Below are 16,042 nucleotides of genomic sequence, written 5' to 3' on the forward strand. Positions count from 1 at the left end.
CTGAAGCTGGAAGCAATAGAAAGACTCAAAAAAACAGGATCCAGGCAATGGTCTAGGGACACTACCTCAGATATTATGTTTGATATGGAGCAGGAAGAGTGTTAGAAGGGCTGCAAGGCAGACAGTCACAGTTATCAGGTAGGAGGATGCTGTGTACCTGCAGTAGCTGCCTGGATGGACAGAACAGGGTGGTTTTTAAAATATTGTGACTAAAAAAATACCACAAGACATAAATACAGTTGGGACATGAAGAACATTATATGAGAGGGTGGGATCCTTCCATCAGTACGGGAAGTGGGGAGAGGAATGGCGTTCATTCACTCACAGCAGTTACCCCGCCCATCTGCACCTGGTCCAGGTCAAACTTCCTCCACATTACCCACCTCATCTACAGCTGGAACTGAAGAAGAAAGTAATTTTTACTTCATAACTGGTTCCACAGGTACTATCAGCCATAATATGTATGGCACAGCCAGGTTTAAAAGGTGCATACTCCACACCAACAATGTTGTATCAGTTTGCTGCAGACCAGATACATCTTACAAGGGCAACACTCTTGTCCAGCCCCTATTCCAACTCTGTATTTGGCATGGAGGAGGGGAGTAAGTTAGCTGGAGAGCCAGCAACAGCCCAGGGAAAGACCAAGAGCCCTATGGACTTCCCAAAAGGCAGCTCCACATTACTCCATGTGACAGCACCCACCCTCTTTGCTCAAAGGAGGACTAGCCCTGGGGAAAATCAGACGATTCTCATGTGTTGCCAGAGCCTCCTTTTAGAATTTTATGGCAGAATTTGTCTACAACATGATCCATCCACCTCCACATGTGTGCCAAATTACCCCACAATTTTACAGAAGGAAAAGCAGCCTTCCTGATACAGAGTACCTTTCTTCAGGGTAGTGCAGGAGAAGGTGGTAATGGGCTTTGGCAGTACATAAGAAAGAGCAGTCCCACAGTGGGGGACTAAAGCCCACACTGCAAATGTCTCAAGAGTCTGTTTGCACAGCAAACCCCACCAGGCTTAAACAAGATGCTCCACTGGGAGAAGGAACATTTGAAACCTCTTACACATGATGAGGTCCAGAGCAAGACAGGGTGTCTTAAATAATATATTGACACACAAGAGCCATGCTGGTACAGAGCTTCCTGCTCCATCCTCCTTCACTGGGAAGAAATATGATGGCATTTGGCACTGTGGTGCCTCATCACCTGCACTTTGCTCCTTGTGTAATGCCGTGATGACACCAGAAATTGCACCTCACTGAGTCCTGCCATGCACTACCTGTTTTGTAAACTACTTCCAAGAGCAATCTGTGTGCTTGATTAAGACAAGTGGGGAACCTCTTTGTAATCTAGAGCCAGTCTGGAAGGCATTTAGGCACTGTTGGGCACCCATTTAGCATGGCACTGGCAGCTCGTTGTAAGATGTCAGGCCCATAATGCTTCTGCTCTTTAAACTCAGTTTTGATCCCTTGCTGACTGCAGTAACTTAGTTTTCAATTCACCAACTCTAGATCCAAGGGGCTGCCAGAGACTTTGCAGGGGCTCCCCACCCATGCTAGAAAGAACAGCATCCAGCACCATCCTGCAGATTTCCTCTCAACTACAGGCAGGACTGATCAACACAGATGGTGCCACAGGGGGAGACCATTAGCTCTTCAATGGGTTTAATTTTGATCCTTGGTAAGCGTTTCAAATGAGAACTCCCAGAGTGCAATTACCCATTGTTATGGGTTCAAGGAGAAATCACTGCTCCAAAAATGGGAAGGAAAAAAAACCAAAGACAAGTCCCCAAGATCAATCTATCAAGGTAAGCAATAAGGGATTTTGAGCAATGTCTCTATAAATCCACTGGCACTATCACAAACACAAGTGGATGTAAAAGTGAGCTGATTAAGCAGGATATGATCTTTCAGGACATAGTCTTTAAGTGTCATGTGAGAGTAGACTTAGATTTCTTCTGTTTGCATCTATGCTTAGATTTTGCTGCTCAAAGCATCCCAGGGCACAAAGAGCCCACATGAATTCTGCCCTCCCCACTGAGATGTCTTGAGTTGGGGTTGTTGGACATATGTGCTGTGGTGAGCCAGCCTCTCTCCATCAGGGCTGCAGAACAGAGGCAATGTGTTGCAGAATCCCCAGAGGATGCAGAATATTCCCTGGAAAAATTGGTGAATAAGGAAGCAATAGCAAGAGGGTCCCACTTCCTTCCCATCCCCTACATTACACTAAAATAAAACCTGCAACTGGATCATCGACAATCACAAGTCAAAATCAAGCCCCAGGCTTCATTAGGAAGATGATTTGTCCAGAGCAGCCCATCCAAATTTGTTGGCATGCCACTGGCAGACAAAGCCTTGTACCAACAGAGGCAAATGTATTACCATTTCTCCAACCCTTCCTCAGCCCCTGGGGGTGTTTCTGCACAGGAAGATTTATCTTATGCAGAAGTCTGCTGTGACTGACTAAATAGCTAAACAAACTTAGTCACATGTAGGAAATATGAAGCTTGCCAGACACTGCCAGTCTTCCTTCCAGCCTGGTGAGCTCAGATGTGTCAGTGCTTCTTCCCTCTCTCCTTTGATGCTGTTTTCTGCTTGGCAGGTGTCAGACCAGTACAGGAACTAGTCCTTTCTTAGTTTCCTATAACCATCACCACCATCACCTCCATGCCAGACTGTCACTGGGCCAGTAACATACCACTCACTGAGTCCAGTTACCACTGAAGCTAATCCAGCCCTCTGACTATTACCCATTGCTGGTATCACAGTATCACAGTATAACTTAGGTTGGAAAGGACCTCGAGGATCATCGAGTCCAACCTACCAACACAGACCCCATGACTAGACCATGGCACCAACTGCCACGTCCAATCTCCTCTTGAACGCCTCCAGGGACGGCGACTCAACCACTTCCCTGGGCAGCCCGTTCCAATGACAAATGACTTGCTCGAGAACTTCCTCCTCACCTCGAGTCTAAACCTCCCCTGGCGCAGCTTGAGACTGTGTCCCCTTGTTCTGGTGCTGGTTGCCTGGTAATCCAAGCTGGCAGTGATGAGCTTGAAAAGAAGGGCAACAGGACAATCAAAAAGGAATTCAAGGCTCTCAGTCAATTGACTGACAGGGCAGGAGCACAAGTGGTTTTCTGCTCAATTCCCTCAGTGGCAGGGGTGTATACTGAAAGGAACAGGAGAACCCATGTTATCAACAAATGGCTCAAGGGCTGGTGTCAGCAGTGGAATTTTGGGTTCTTTGATCAAGGGGCAATCTTCACTGCACCTGACCTGCTGGACCTAGATGGGTTGAATCTATCTAGAAAAGACAAAAAGACTCTGGCATGAGAGTTGGCATGGCTCATTGAGAGGGCTTTAAACTAGGTTTGAAGGGGATAGATAATGGAACCAGTCTCTCCAGAGAGCAGACAGAAGGAGGTCAACTAGAGTCAGTGGTGAAGTAAGCAGCCCAGCTGAAGTGCATGTACACCAATGCACACAGTATGGGTAACAAACAAGAGGAACTAGAAGCCTTGGTACACCAGAAAAACTATGAGTTGCTATTACAGAAACATGGTAAGATGATTCACATGACTGGAGCACTGCACTGGATGGTTATAAGGTCTTTAGGCAAGACAGGCAAGGGAGAAGAGGAGGAGGGGTGGCCCTGTATAGATGCCATAGAATTTGAGGTTAAGGATGAAAGGATTGGTCTCTTCTCCCAGATAACCAGCACCAGAACAAGAGGACACAGTCCCAAGCTGCACCAGGGGAGGTTTAGGCTGGAGGTAAGGAGACAATTCTTCACAGAAAGAGCAATTTGCCACTTGAATGTGCTGCTCAGGGAGGTGGTTAAAAAAAAAGATTGAATGTGGTATTTGGAGGCATGGTTTAGTTGTCAGGAGGTGTTAGGTATTAGGTAATAGGTTGGATTTGATGATCTCTGAGGTCTTTTCCAATCTGGTTGATTCTGTGATACTACCGTCCATTTCTGTCCTCCAACAAAAGCCTTGTTGATAGATGCACCAAAACTGGTGTAGGAGGGGGTTTGTGTTTGTTTGGGTTTGGTTTTGGGGTGGGTATTTTTGGGGGGGGTGGTTATTGATTTTAAGGGTAGCCATGTAAACTGTAATGAATGCCCCAATGTTTTGGAGCAGGAGCTGACCTCTTCCTTTACCTGGGATGCTTTGCCTCCTGGAGACCAGGGCTGAGTCCATCCCACTGGAGTCCTTGCTCCCCTTCGAGTACGGGCCATCATCTGTGAGCAGAGCAAACACAGAAGCTGAAATTAGTACTGAAAGCAACAAACAACAGAACTAGACCACTTGAAAAAGTTTGTTCTGGTGACACTGGAATTGGGATCACATCTGTATCACCAACTGTAGGCAAGAAAGAAGCCAGCCCTGGCTTTGCCCATAGCGATGTGGGCTGTCTTGCTTTTCAGAGAGGGAGGAAAAGAAGCAAGAAGGCAATGGCATTATCTGATTTATTCCTCTTGCAGTTAATCCGCTTGAAGAGAACAAAATTCCCTTACTCCTGTAATTATGTGGAACAGCTGAGGACAGAGGAAGCTGTGGCATTAGTCTCACAAGCCTTAAGTCTGTCATTATGTCCGTGAAGAAACTTACAGTCTTCGGAAATGGAGTTATACATCAGGACACTAACAGGGTACTAAATCACTGTACTTGAATGAAATTGCCTATTCTTATAGATCCCATTATTTCCAAGACACATTTTTCCACTGCTGTTTCAGCCTCTGTACTACACAGAGAGCACCTTCCCTTAAGTGATGGTAAAAAAAACCAAGAAGGCAGAGGAAAGAAATAGTGTTATGCACTGCAAGTGCACCGTCCTGCGTCGGTTGGAATCTGAATTTCAAGTATTTAAACATCTTGGGAGCTCCCTATGTATGGCACAGAGGTTTTCTGCAGAGAAGGGAGCATGCTCCTGCAGATTTCATTGCCATCCATCTGAGCTGTCTACTTTTATGGCATTTCCTAAAAATCTGGCACTTTTTCCAATAAATAATTTCCAGCAACCACACAGTAGCAAATAAATCCCATGCTCAGCAACCCTGTTCCTGGATCACTCTTCCCAATTTTTCAATAGCTGGGAAGGTTTAGAAGTTGTAGATGAATTATAAGTATGGGTTACTGAGAACCTTATCCATTTATTCCTGTCTGCCCCCCCTAAAGTAACTTCTAATTAAGTTACATTCACTGCATACAACTTTTGTTCAGCCCCACTCCAGACAGCGGTTTGTGCACAGAGAAAGCAAAACCAGTGTTCAGTTTGCTGGTGGCCCACTTTCCCCACAAAAGAGAAAAGCAATGGTGTGAACTGAATCAGATCAGGTACACATAACAACTGGGAGGGGGATTTTGTTCAAAGGCTTGAGCATTTTTTAACAAGCAAAAGGAAATAAGCCTCTGCCTAAAGTCATTTCTGAAAAAGAAAATAAATAAAATAATGCAGTTTTAATTCTTGTTGCCCAGCTGAAGAAGCTTCACAAGCTGACAAAACTCCTTGAAAAGTTTTGGCTGACTCGAATCTGTGCTTTCAAACGTAAAAAGTTTCAGCTGAAAAATAAACAGCATTTAGCTTTGCATCTCATAGAGGGCCAGTGTACCTATCCAGATCCTGGACCCCTCTCCTGTGTCATTTTGAATGCTTTTCCATCACCACTAAACCAAAGATTTCTAATGAAGCAAGAACCAGTACTTGGCTGTAGACCATCACCAAGCACCTCTCCTATGAGGACAGACTGAAGGAGTTGGGGCTGTTCAGTCTGCAGAAGAGAAGGCTCTGAGGTGACCTAATTGTGGCCTTCCAGTATCTGAAGGGGGCCTACAGGAAGGCTGGGGAAGGACTTCTCAGGATATCAGGTAGTGATAGGACTAGGGGGAATGGAATGAAGCTGGAGGTGGGGAGATTCAGGCTGGACATAAGGAGGAAGTTCTTCACCATGAGAGTGGTGAAGCCCTGGAATGGGTTGACCAGGGAGGTGGTTGAGGCCCTGTCCCTGGAGGTGTTTAAGACCAGGCTGGATGAGGCTCTGGCCAGCCTGATGTAGGGTGAGGTGTCCCTGCCCATGGCAGGTGGGTTGGAACTAGATGATCCTTGTGGTCCCTTCCAACCCTGACTTATACTATGATACTAGAATGATACCAAGCTATCCAAAGCCATTGCTATCAAAACACATTGAACCTTGATACCCAAGCATTTGTGAAGCAGAGGAATGAAATTCTGGCTTTCAAAAATTAAGGAAAGGACAAACAGAATAAAACAGCAAAACAGCACTGCCCTGACTGTGGAGACCTTGCAACACTACCCAAATCCTGGCTGAAGGAGCTGGGATTGTTTAGCCTGGAGAAGAGGAGGCTCAGGGGAGACCTTATTGCTCTCTGCAACTACCTGAAGGGTGGTTGTAGCCAGGAGGGGGTTGGTCTCTTCTCCCAGGCAACCAGCACCAGAACAAGAGAACACAGTCTCAAGCTGTGCCAGGGGAAGTTTAGACTTGAGGTGAGGAGAAAGTTCTTCACTGAGAGTCATTAGCCATTGGAATGTGTTGCCCAGGGAGGTGGTAGAGTCACCATCCCTGGAGGTGTTCAGGAGGGGATTGGACATGGCACTTGGTGGCATGGTCTAGTAGTCATGAAGTGTTGGCTGACAGGTTGGACTTGATGATCTTTGAGGTCTTTTCCAACCTGGTTGATTCTATGATTCTAATACTGGCCATGAAAGGAGTAGCACTTGGCTAGAGAACTATAACAAGCACCAAGACAAGCCATTGAGTTCAGGTAGGTGTTGGCACAGCCTGGCATCATCTCTAAGAGGAGAAGACTTGAAAATTAAATTTGCATTTTTAACAGCAATAGTTCTTTGGGTAATGGAGAGGCCACAGTCAAAGTTAATCTGGGCTTAATGACTCCAGGGGGAAAAAAAAAGCTTAATTTACTTGGGACAGTTTAGCACCAGCATCCAATTCAAAAAAATAAAGTAAAAGCAGGAATGCCCCATGCCATCTTTTCTTCATTAGCTGCTGGGTAGTGATAAAGACTCAGAGCTTTCAATCTCTGCCACTGTTGGCCATGTTTGTCTTAATTTCTCTCTCCAGCAGGCTTTTCCTAGTATGCTGTCACTCCATGGATGGTTTGGGAGTATAAATCAAGGTGGTGTTTCCCAGAGGAGCAGCAAGACAGTGCCAATCCATCTACCCCTGCCCCAGCAGCCACAACTTCCCTTTATTTCTTTCTCAAGTGCAGCAACATGTTGGAAAGGGAACCCCAAAACAGCAGCTTGGGATACTCAGTATATACTAAGATTGCATTTTCAGTACTGGAGGGAAGCCTGCCAAAGGCATACTGGGACACCCAGGGCTAGAGCCTCTCTCAATGCCACTGGAGCATCAACGTGCTTTCAGTCACACTGGACACTGCAGATAGTGAGGACCACCCCAGCATGCAGCTGCCTTCCACATGAAGTTTACCACCAGCTCTGATCCCAGGTAACGTGCTCAAGGCAGCAACATTCTGCTGCAGACGGGATCCCTGCATTCCTGGGAAACCACACAAGATGGCTTGAAGCCAACTCCATAATCTGCTGGCACAGTAAAGCAGTCAACCATCTGCTTCATATAAACACGCTGCCCTGGACCAGACAGCCACCAGCACCCTTCTGTGCTTCATTTCCCCACCGCAACCCCAATCATTACAGATATGAAACCCCAATCTGCTAACAGTTACCCTCCCTATCTCAACAGCTGTTGCGAAAGTGCCTTGGCTTCCATTTCAGAAAGCAACCAGGTCGCCCATGCATTAACAACAGCTTCCACCACCAGCCAAAGGTCCAAGAGCAGCGACCCAAGCTCCAGCCGCTGCCGGCAATTAGCCATGACACCCCCCCTCCCGCACACGGCTTCACGCTGCTCCAACAACAGCCTTATCAGCCAGCAAGTAATTAGCATCGCAGCTCCCCTTCCTCTATGGCTGCTCCTTTCCAAACCCGCTTGATTATGCAAATAATAATAAAAAAAAAAGTTTGTTGTTTTTTTTTTTGCTCATTATCTGGCTAAAATGTTTGAAGAGGAAAGGAAGCTGCCGCCCGCCGCCTGCCGAAGTGTGAATTGGCATTTGCTTGCATTAGCATCCCTGCCGCGCCGCTCTTTGTTCATTTGCAGCCCATTCCCAGCTCTGCCACTCAAGCTGGTATTAATGGAGTCACTTTTTCTGAGCTGTTTTCTTACTGGGGAGGGGGGGAGGTGGGACATGCAGGTACTTTGTGGGTTGTTGGTTTGGGTTTTTTTTTTGCTTGCTGTGTCCAGTTCTGGGCCCCTCAGTTTAGGAAAGATGTTGGCTTGCTGGAATGCGTCCAGAGAAGGGCAACAAAGTTGGTGAGCAGTTTGGAACACAAGCCCTATGAGGAGAGAGTGAGGGAGCTGGGGTTGCTTAGCCTGGAGAAGAGGAGGTTCAGGGGAGACCTTATTGCTGTCTACAACTACCTGAAGGGAGGTTGTAAACAGGCAGAGGTTGGTCTCTTCTCCCAGGCAACCAGCACCAGAACAAGAGGACACAGTCTCAAGCTGTGCCAGAGGAGGTTTAGGCTGGAGGTTAGGAAGAAATTCTACACAGAGAGAGTGATTGCCCATTGGAATGGGCTGCCTGGGGAGATGGTGGAGTCACCGTCATTGGAGGTGTTTAGGAGGAGACTTGATAGGGTGCTTGGTGCCATGGTTTAGTTGATTAGGTGGGTTGGATAATGGGTTGGACTTGATGGTCTCAAAGGTCTCTTCAAACCTGGTCTATTCTATTCTATTCTATTCCTTGTCTTTGTGCTCTTACTCACTTCCCCTGCCTAGTACAGCACGGATTCAGAGGCGAGCCTGATTGCTCAGTTGGCCCAAGCACTGAAAATGTATGAATCTCTCTCTCCTCCCTAAAATTAGGAAAATTACTTTTAAAATTATTTCTATATTTATTTTTTCCAAGCAATCAGTTGTTGAAGCCTTTAGAGGGGCGTTTTTGAAGGTTTTTCTCTGGCACCAACAGGCTCAAAAGAAAATAACTGTGTAATTGGGGACTTTCAAGCAGTGGGATTAATGCTGGGACTAGATCTTTCAGCAAATCTTACTAAGTACACAGGACCCTCAATAAAACCAAGAGCACAAAACTTTCCATATACTAAGCCCATGGGAACCTATGGCTATAGAAAAGTTCCGTAAGTTTTTGCTATTTCAATGTCTTACTAACACTTATGGGGAGAAGAGCTCCATCTCCCTGCCCACTGAGGCCTCCTTCTCTGCAGCAGCAGTGTTTTACAGTAGTACACATCTCATGCAGTGACAACAGAGAAGACAATCCCATCTCATTTCCTCAAAACCAAACCGGACATATGAAGGAGTAGGGAAAAGATCTCCTTTCTTTAGATAAATTTCCAGGAGCAGGAAGAAGGGAAGGTGAGGGCAAACTCCTGTATCCCACCTTGCTGACTGACTGTTAATGGCAGCTCTCAGCAGGGCCCACAGTCAAGGGCACTTTAGTAATTCTAGCACAATGTGTCACCTCCAGCCAGTGCATTGCAATGTTTTATGCTGTCCCTGTTTGAGACTGTGCCATAGCATCCATGTTTCCAGGCATGACAGTCCAGGAACTAAAGATTCCCACTAGAGGCACCAGCTCCCAAACAGGCAGCATGGAAAGTGGGTTTCCCAAGGAGGATGAGATGGGGTAAGAGGTCAGCAAAATGTGGTGTTTTCCAGCAGCTTTCACTGAATGCATCACCAGGGAAAGCAAGGCTCCCCAGATGCAAGGTGCAGCCATTCTCTCCTCCCTCCCCAGATCATAACTGAGGTACTGGAGAGGTGCTGGCAGCAGCAGGCAGAGGAAGAGCTGCCCAGAGATGAGTCTCTCAGTGATTAATCAGCATGGGACTGTACAGCTGGAGCTCTGCTGCTTGCTTCACATATCCCATTTGGCACCTCAGCTCCAGCACTGGCCACAGGGAGATGAAAACATCCTGTCACCTGCTCTGACACCAGCACCACCACTTCTCCTGGCTCCTTCACCACAGTGTTCAGGGGATTATCTACTTCTACCTACTGCTTTAGGGAAGACAAATAAGGAGAGGGGAATAAACAGAAAAGGAATGAACCAAATGAACTGGGAGCATGGGGAGAAATGGATCTGTGCAATGGCCTCCCTGCCTACCTGGCCCTAGGGGCTGCCCTAACAGCCACCAACTCAATTAGCATTTTTGCACTGAGTTACGTTGGGGTTTTGGATTTAGATCTAGGGCACTGATGGAAAACACAAGTTGCTCCATGAGCAGTAGAACTTGATTCCCCAGTTTTCCATGTCTGTATCTGATGTGGATTCTCTGACATCTAATAGTAAGGTTGAATTTGCCTCCTCACTTTTGCTTTCTGATTGAAGGTACAAACAGGAGTCTCCCCTCTAACCAAGATGCTTGCTTGCCCATTAACCATCTAGCAGCCAGCTGGCTGATTTTCAGAGGTCAGTATAAATCAGCCCTAACTCCTAGGACAACCACAGATTCTCTAAGACAGGGACCTCTGGGCTTCCAGAATAGTTAGACCTATTTGTCAGCTGAGTCAGTGACCCCTCATCAAGGCTGACTTGCCATCTTTCTGACATAACCCCATTAGCCCCACACTTTCACAAAGCAAGTGGAGATATCCTGGGCCAAATCCCAGCTCTGTAACAGCCAGCCACAAAACCAATAACACCACAGCTTTACACAGCTAACATTCCTAATGTGATGTGAGAACAGGATTCCTGACAACAGTTAGTTCTCAAACCAACCTCTTTTAAAATGGGGGAAGGGGAAATAAGCTTTCTCAGGAAGAGCACTGATTTAGGAGTTCATTATCCTGCCTGCAGGGGGGAAGGGGAAGGTTTTCTACATTTAGAAGAGTTATTAGTCTATGTTATTAACAGAGATCACCTCTTAATGAAAATCATCATTGGCTAAATAACATTCTGTGACAATTAGGCTTGCAGTCTGCAAGTCGTTCAGATTCCTGGATTGCTTTAAGACAGTTCCCGCAGAGAAAGTGCATTAATCTTGTGGGAAGACCAAGAGGTAAAACCTCCCATTTGTTTAATGGAAAAAAGACAGTTGGAGACAGTTACTTTGCCACAGGGTAATTACACTCCTTGTTTAGAGAAATGAACGCTGAAAACAGTGTTAAGAACCAAAAGCTGTTCATGGTAACACCAGCCAGTATGTTTTGCTGGAATAAAAGCACAAGGTTGGAAGCAGGAACCCAAATGACTAAAACTTAAGTGTGATTTGATCCATTTTGAGGAGAATTATTTCTGTAAGTCAAGGGAGTCATTTATGTGCAGTCAGGTAAAGAGCAGTCAGGGGTACCTGAATGGGTCATGCAGCTAGTGACGATCCCAGCTGCAGCTGCCTGGGAGCTAGTCTTGAAGGCCCAAGATTTCTGAGTGCCTGAAGATTCAGACATGTAGTTCAAAAACTGACTGTAGTCATCTATCTGTATCTGGAAGTATCTCATCAGCTTAAAAAAGTCATCATATTGCTAGAAGGAAGGGAGAGAAAAAAAGATACATCCACACATACCCATTCTGAATTTCACATTGTTAGTTAGCTCACAAATTACATAGCCTCCACTAGAGCCTGGCCAGGGGCTGTAACATTGCTAGAGGAGAGGAGCACAATCCTTCCCACCTCTGCTCAGGCTGGCACTCCTCACAGCATCACACCCTGTGGCATTTTATGCACCACTAACAGGTATGGGATTAATTGTGAGGCCATACACAACGAACCCCCTGGGATGTCCCCCAAAGGGCAGTGTGGGTTATTTTAGCATCTCTGCAGCAGGTCAGAGATGAGGTCAGCTCAACATGAGCGCAGCACAGTTGTGGTCTCCCATCTTCAAAGCACTTAGCCTTCAACACAAAAGACAAGAAGATCTAGATAGGCTAGGACAGCCCATTCTGAATACTGTTACAGATTGCATGATTTCCTGGAGCTACTTAATTACAGAGCCCACTGTGGCTCAAGAGCTCCTCCCACATCACCACTGCAGGCAAGAAACTGTTTTCATGAATGATCCCACCTTCCTCAAGTCTTCATCAGCAGGATACTTGAATTTTATTCTACTCAACTAAATCCAGAGCTCCTTAGGCTCTTGGAAAATTTGTACATGAGTTTATTAAGGCAAATACAGCTGTTCGGTTCTTTTCCCATCTCCAGAAATGCATTGCTCCATCTCTCTGTCAAAACAGTGAAAGAAAATAAACAAACAGGGCCCAAACAAACAGATGGAAAGCGTGTGCTAATAATCTCCAGGCTGTTTTTTACAGAACACCGCAAAAAAGTTAAGCTAGAGAGTTCATGGTCCTGCCTTACATAAAACTGGCCCAAGCACACAGCAACAAAGACACTAAATCTTTAGGGAGGACAGCCCATGCTCCTGTGAAGGGCTCAAAAACAAGAAGAAAAATGTTACTTTTGCTATGGGATTCTGCAGCATAATTCCATTGTCATGACACCACCTGCTTTGCTTACTGCATCAAAAAACACAAACCCAAAAAACCAAGGCAAATAAAAACCAAAACCAAAACAAAACTCTTAGAAGGCACAGTGTTTTCTGTCCTATCCTCCAGGTGATGCAGGGGGAGATTTGTAAGCATGTGGGTGAAAATCCAAGAGGCCATCACAGATCTCATTGCCTCCTCTGTCAGCACAGGGCACCCTCAAGAAGATTCTCTCACGCTCTCACAGGAGCCACTCAGACACAGGCACGGCTTTGAAATGCTTCTCTTCTCTTTTGCACCCTGAAGATTTTTAGAAGATAATTTCCCCTTACCAGTAAACTCAGACTGGAATTGCCCAAGTTATTTTGAGAGCAGCCCCTCCCTAATCTCATACATTCAGATACCAACAAATTTGTGGTACAAGTACTTGTTGCAAAGAAGAGCCTCACAGTTTTCACTTTACAGGCAACAGCCCTCCCCCTCACAGCACATATTCATGAGTTACACAGAAGACAGTTGAGGGCTTGGGGAAATGTTTTCTCTTCAGCTTCTCTTAACACAAATTTTCTGAGAGCACAGCCAGAGAGGACAGCCATGCTGCACAATAACTGTGCTTGCTGGAACAAAGTCCTTGCCCTAAAGACAACAACTGAACTTTCTCCCATTTTCTCAGCTACTTTGCTGAGGAAAAAAGATAATAAAATTCCAGGAGCATTATCAACCTGCTGCCAGTACCTGTGCAATGATGCTGCACTCCCTTCCCCAGGCTGGGAACACGTTCCACCAGCTGCAGCTTCTTGTAATGTCAGATGTTGTGTGGTATCTCCTCCACCAATTTGTGCAGTCATTGGTCCTGGCATATGAGCCATCAAGAACTTGTCTAAATGTCAAGGCTATTCCAAAAGGAAGATCTACTTCTTTATTTCCTCTCACTGAAACACACAGCATGAAATTCATCTCCCCACACCCTCCACATCTCCCCTTCTTTTCTTTCAAAGCCTGTATTCATTTATCTACTAACCCTTCCAAGGCATGTATAATTTCATAACCACCTGCTGCTTTATTCACAGGAAACAGATCTATAAAAGATAAAATAGCCTATTGTTCAGCAGAAAACTCCATGCTTTGTTCTTCTACTTTTTTCTTTTTAATAAGAAAACAAAATCACTTTTTAAAGGAACAATATGTTTCAGGCAACCATAATTTCAGCCAGAAATTATGTAGATAGTTATTTGCATAGCAGTAACCTTTACGAGACCAAGACATGAGCCAGAATACATCTCTGTTACCGAGCAAGCTGGCTTCCAAGAGATACCAGAGCATATTTCTTCCCTCCTGCAAACCCTCAGCAGATCTGTAACACTGATGAAAAAAAGACCTCCTGCTTTCACAGAGAAGTGAGGAGAGTTTCAGCAGTTAGCAAACAAGTAGATGATATACTTTTATGTGTGTGCACAAAGCTCATTTAAGTTGGATCTGCAGACAAGCCAAGCTTTGGAAAGATTTCACTCACATCAGCTATCACAGGATATTAAACACCTCCCAAGGACTGATCCAAGTCCCTTCTGATAAGTATGAATGCTGGGCTCAGCTTACAATGCCAAACTCAGGTACTCTTTGTACTTTCTGCAAGTACACAGCATTCCATAAAAAAGCATAAAGGGAGAAGAAACAAAAAGGACAGTATTTAACAACCTGCAGTGAACCTGCTGTTCAAGTCATGGGGTTTACACACCAGAGGTGGGTGTTGTCTTCACACACTGCTACAGTGCATTTTCTGTCACCTGCCATTGCTTTGGAAGCCAGGGCAGAGTAACTTTATCTAATCAGTGCTTCTGAGGGAGTGTGTGATATATGACCTGGAAGAAGTTCTTAATTTCCACTCAAGCTGTACTGAGAGATGGAAGAAAAATACTTGGAAAAGTTACTATCATTTTTTTTATTAAACCCAGCATCATTTTCTTTTTGCTTGGTTTTCTGTGAAAATCAGGTTCACATGTGATCTGTGTATCTATCCATCTCCTGTCCTTTCACACCTCTGGAACCCAATGGCCAATATCCATCAACACAGGGGAGAGAGAGAGAACGGCCTGAAGGAGAATGATAGTCCTGGAACTTTCATTAAAATTGTGTTTTGAGTATTAAAGTCCCAAATCATTGCTCTCAGCAAAGCAAAGTGTTACTCTGCAAACCAGCTCTAGACCAACTTCACCATTCATTTTCCTCTGCATGGCAGGGATGAGAACAAGGGATACTTGATGCAAAATTGTTGAAAACAAGTGTTCTTTTGCTCACAGAGGAGCTTATGTTGTCCTTTTGAAGCAGTCTGTGATTTCTTTTCTTTATTTAATTGAAAAATATCCAGAAGAAATCTTTCCCCATTCTGGTGAGGATATATTTTGTGCATTGTTGGTCTTGTTAAGAGCTTCTTGAAGGCATAGGCTGGGTCTTTAGCATGGATAGTTTGTCACAAACAAAACACAAACATCTTCATTTTTTATCAAAGACTCCTCTAAAAAAGTACCTGCCAAAAAGGTGAATAGAATAGAATAGAATAGACCAGACCAGACCAGACCAGACCAGGTTGGAAGAGACCTTCGAGATTATTACGTCCAACCCACCATCCAACACCATCTAATCAACTAAACCATGGCACCAAGCACCCCATCAAGTCTCCTCCTAAACACCTCCAGTGATGGTGAATCCACCACCTCCCTGGGCAGCCCATTCCAATGGCCAATCACTCTCTCTATGAAGAACTTATTCCTAACATTCAGTCTAAATCTCCCCTGGCACAGCTTGAGACTGTGTCCTCTTGTTCTGGTGCTGGTTGCCTGGGAGAAGAGACCAGCCCCTACCTGCCTACAACCTCCCTTCAGGTAGTTGTAGACAGCAATAAGGTCTACCCTGAGCCTCCTCTTCTCCAGGCTAAGCAATCCCAGCTCCCTCATCCTCTCCTCACCAAACCCCTCACCAGCTTTGTTGCTCTCTCTAGTTTGCATTTCTTAAGCATTTCACAGCAAGATGTGAATTTCTAAAGAAAAAAAAAAAATAGAGAAAGGATTCCCTTCCCCCAGGGCCTCTCCCTCCCAGGCACTTTCACACAGCTTCATCAGTTTAGATTTATGAATGACCCAGTGGCAGGGGAACTGATGCGGCTCCTGACCTCCCCTCTCCAGTCACATTTCCACAGAGTCACACACCCCCATTATATGTGGCAATTCTGTGCAGGGAGGACAGGAATAGTGCAGAAAGCAACTCAATTAGATTATTATTTCTCAATGGTTCTAGTGCCTGAAATGATGTAATTAAAGTTACATTTTCCAGTCAATCTGGCAATTTCTCTTATTAAGCAGTTGGATTGTACGGGGCAAAGTCCAACAATAAGCTAGGAAGATGAAATATTGTTAATATACTGATTGTGTTAGCTAAAGAGACTACCTTTCAAGAGTAAAAATTAAAGAGGAATAAGATACATTTTCAAACTGATCCTTCATGAAAGTTATTCCAGCATGCAATTGTAATAT

At 45.2% G+C, this 16,042-nt stretch overlaps 1 protein-coding gene across 6 annotated transcripts in view; it reads right to left on the reverse strand.

Annotated features, from left to right (window-relative positions):
- Positions 1-16,042, reverse strand: part of GRIP2 (glutamate receptor interacting protein 2) — a 314,019-nt gene that overhangs the window by 60,987 nt on the left and 236,990 nt on the right. For all 6 annotated transcript variants that reach the window (XM_068154133.1, XM_068154131.1, XM_068154129.1 and 3 more), the window contains exon 2: positions 4,169-4,249. In XM_068154133.1, coding sequence (XP_068010234.1) covers positions 4,169-4,249 — 81 coding nt within the window. The remainder of the gene's footprint in view (positions 1-4,168; positions 4,250-16,042) is intronic.

The sequence above is a fragment of the Melanerpes formicivorus genome, unplaced genomic scaffold (assembly GCF_026170545.1).
Source record: "Melanerpes formicivorus ecotype bairdi unplaced genomic scaffold, bMelFor1.0.p_v2 SCAF_28, whole genome shotgun sequence".
In the NCBI taxonomy this organism is placed as follows: Eukaryota; Metazoa; Chordata; class Aves; order Piciformes; family Picidae; genus Melanerpes; species Melanerpes formicivorus.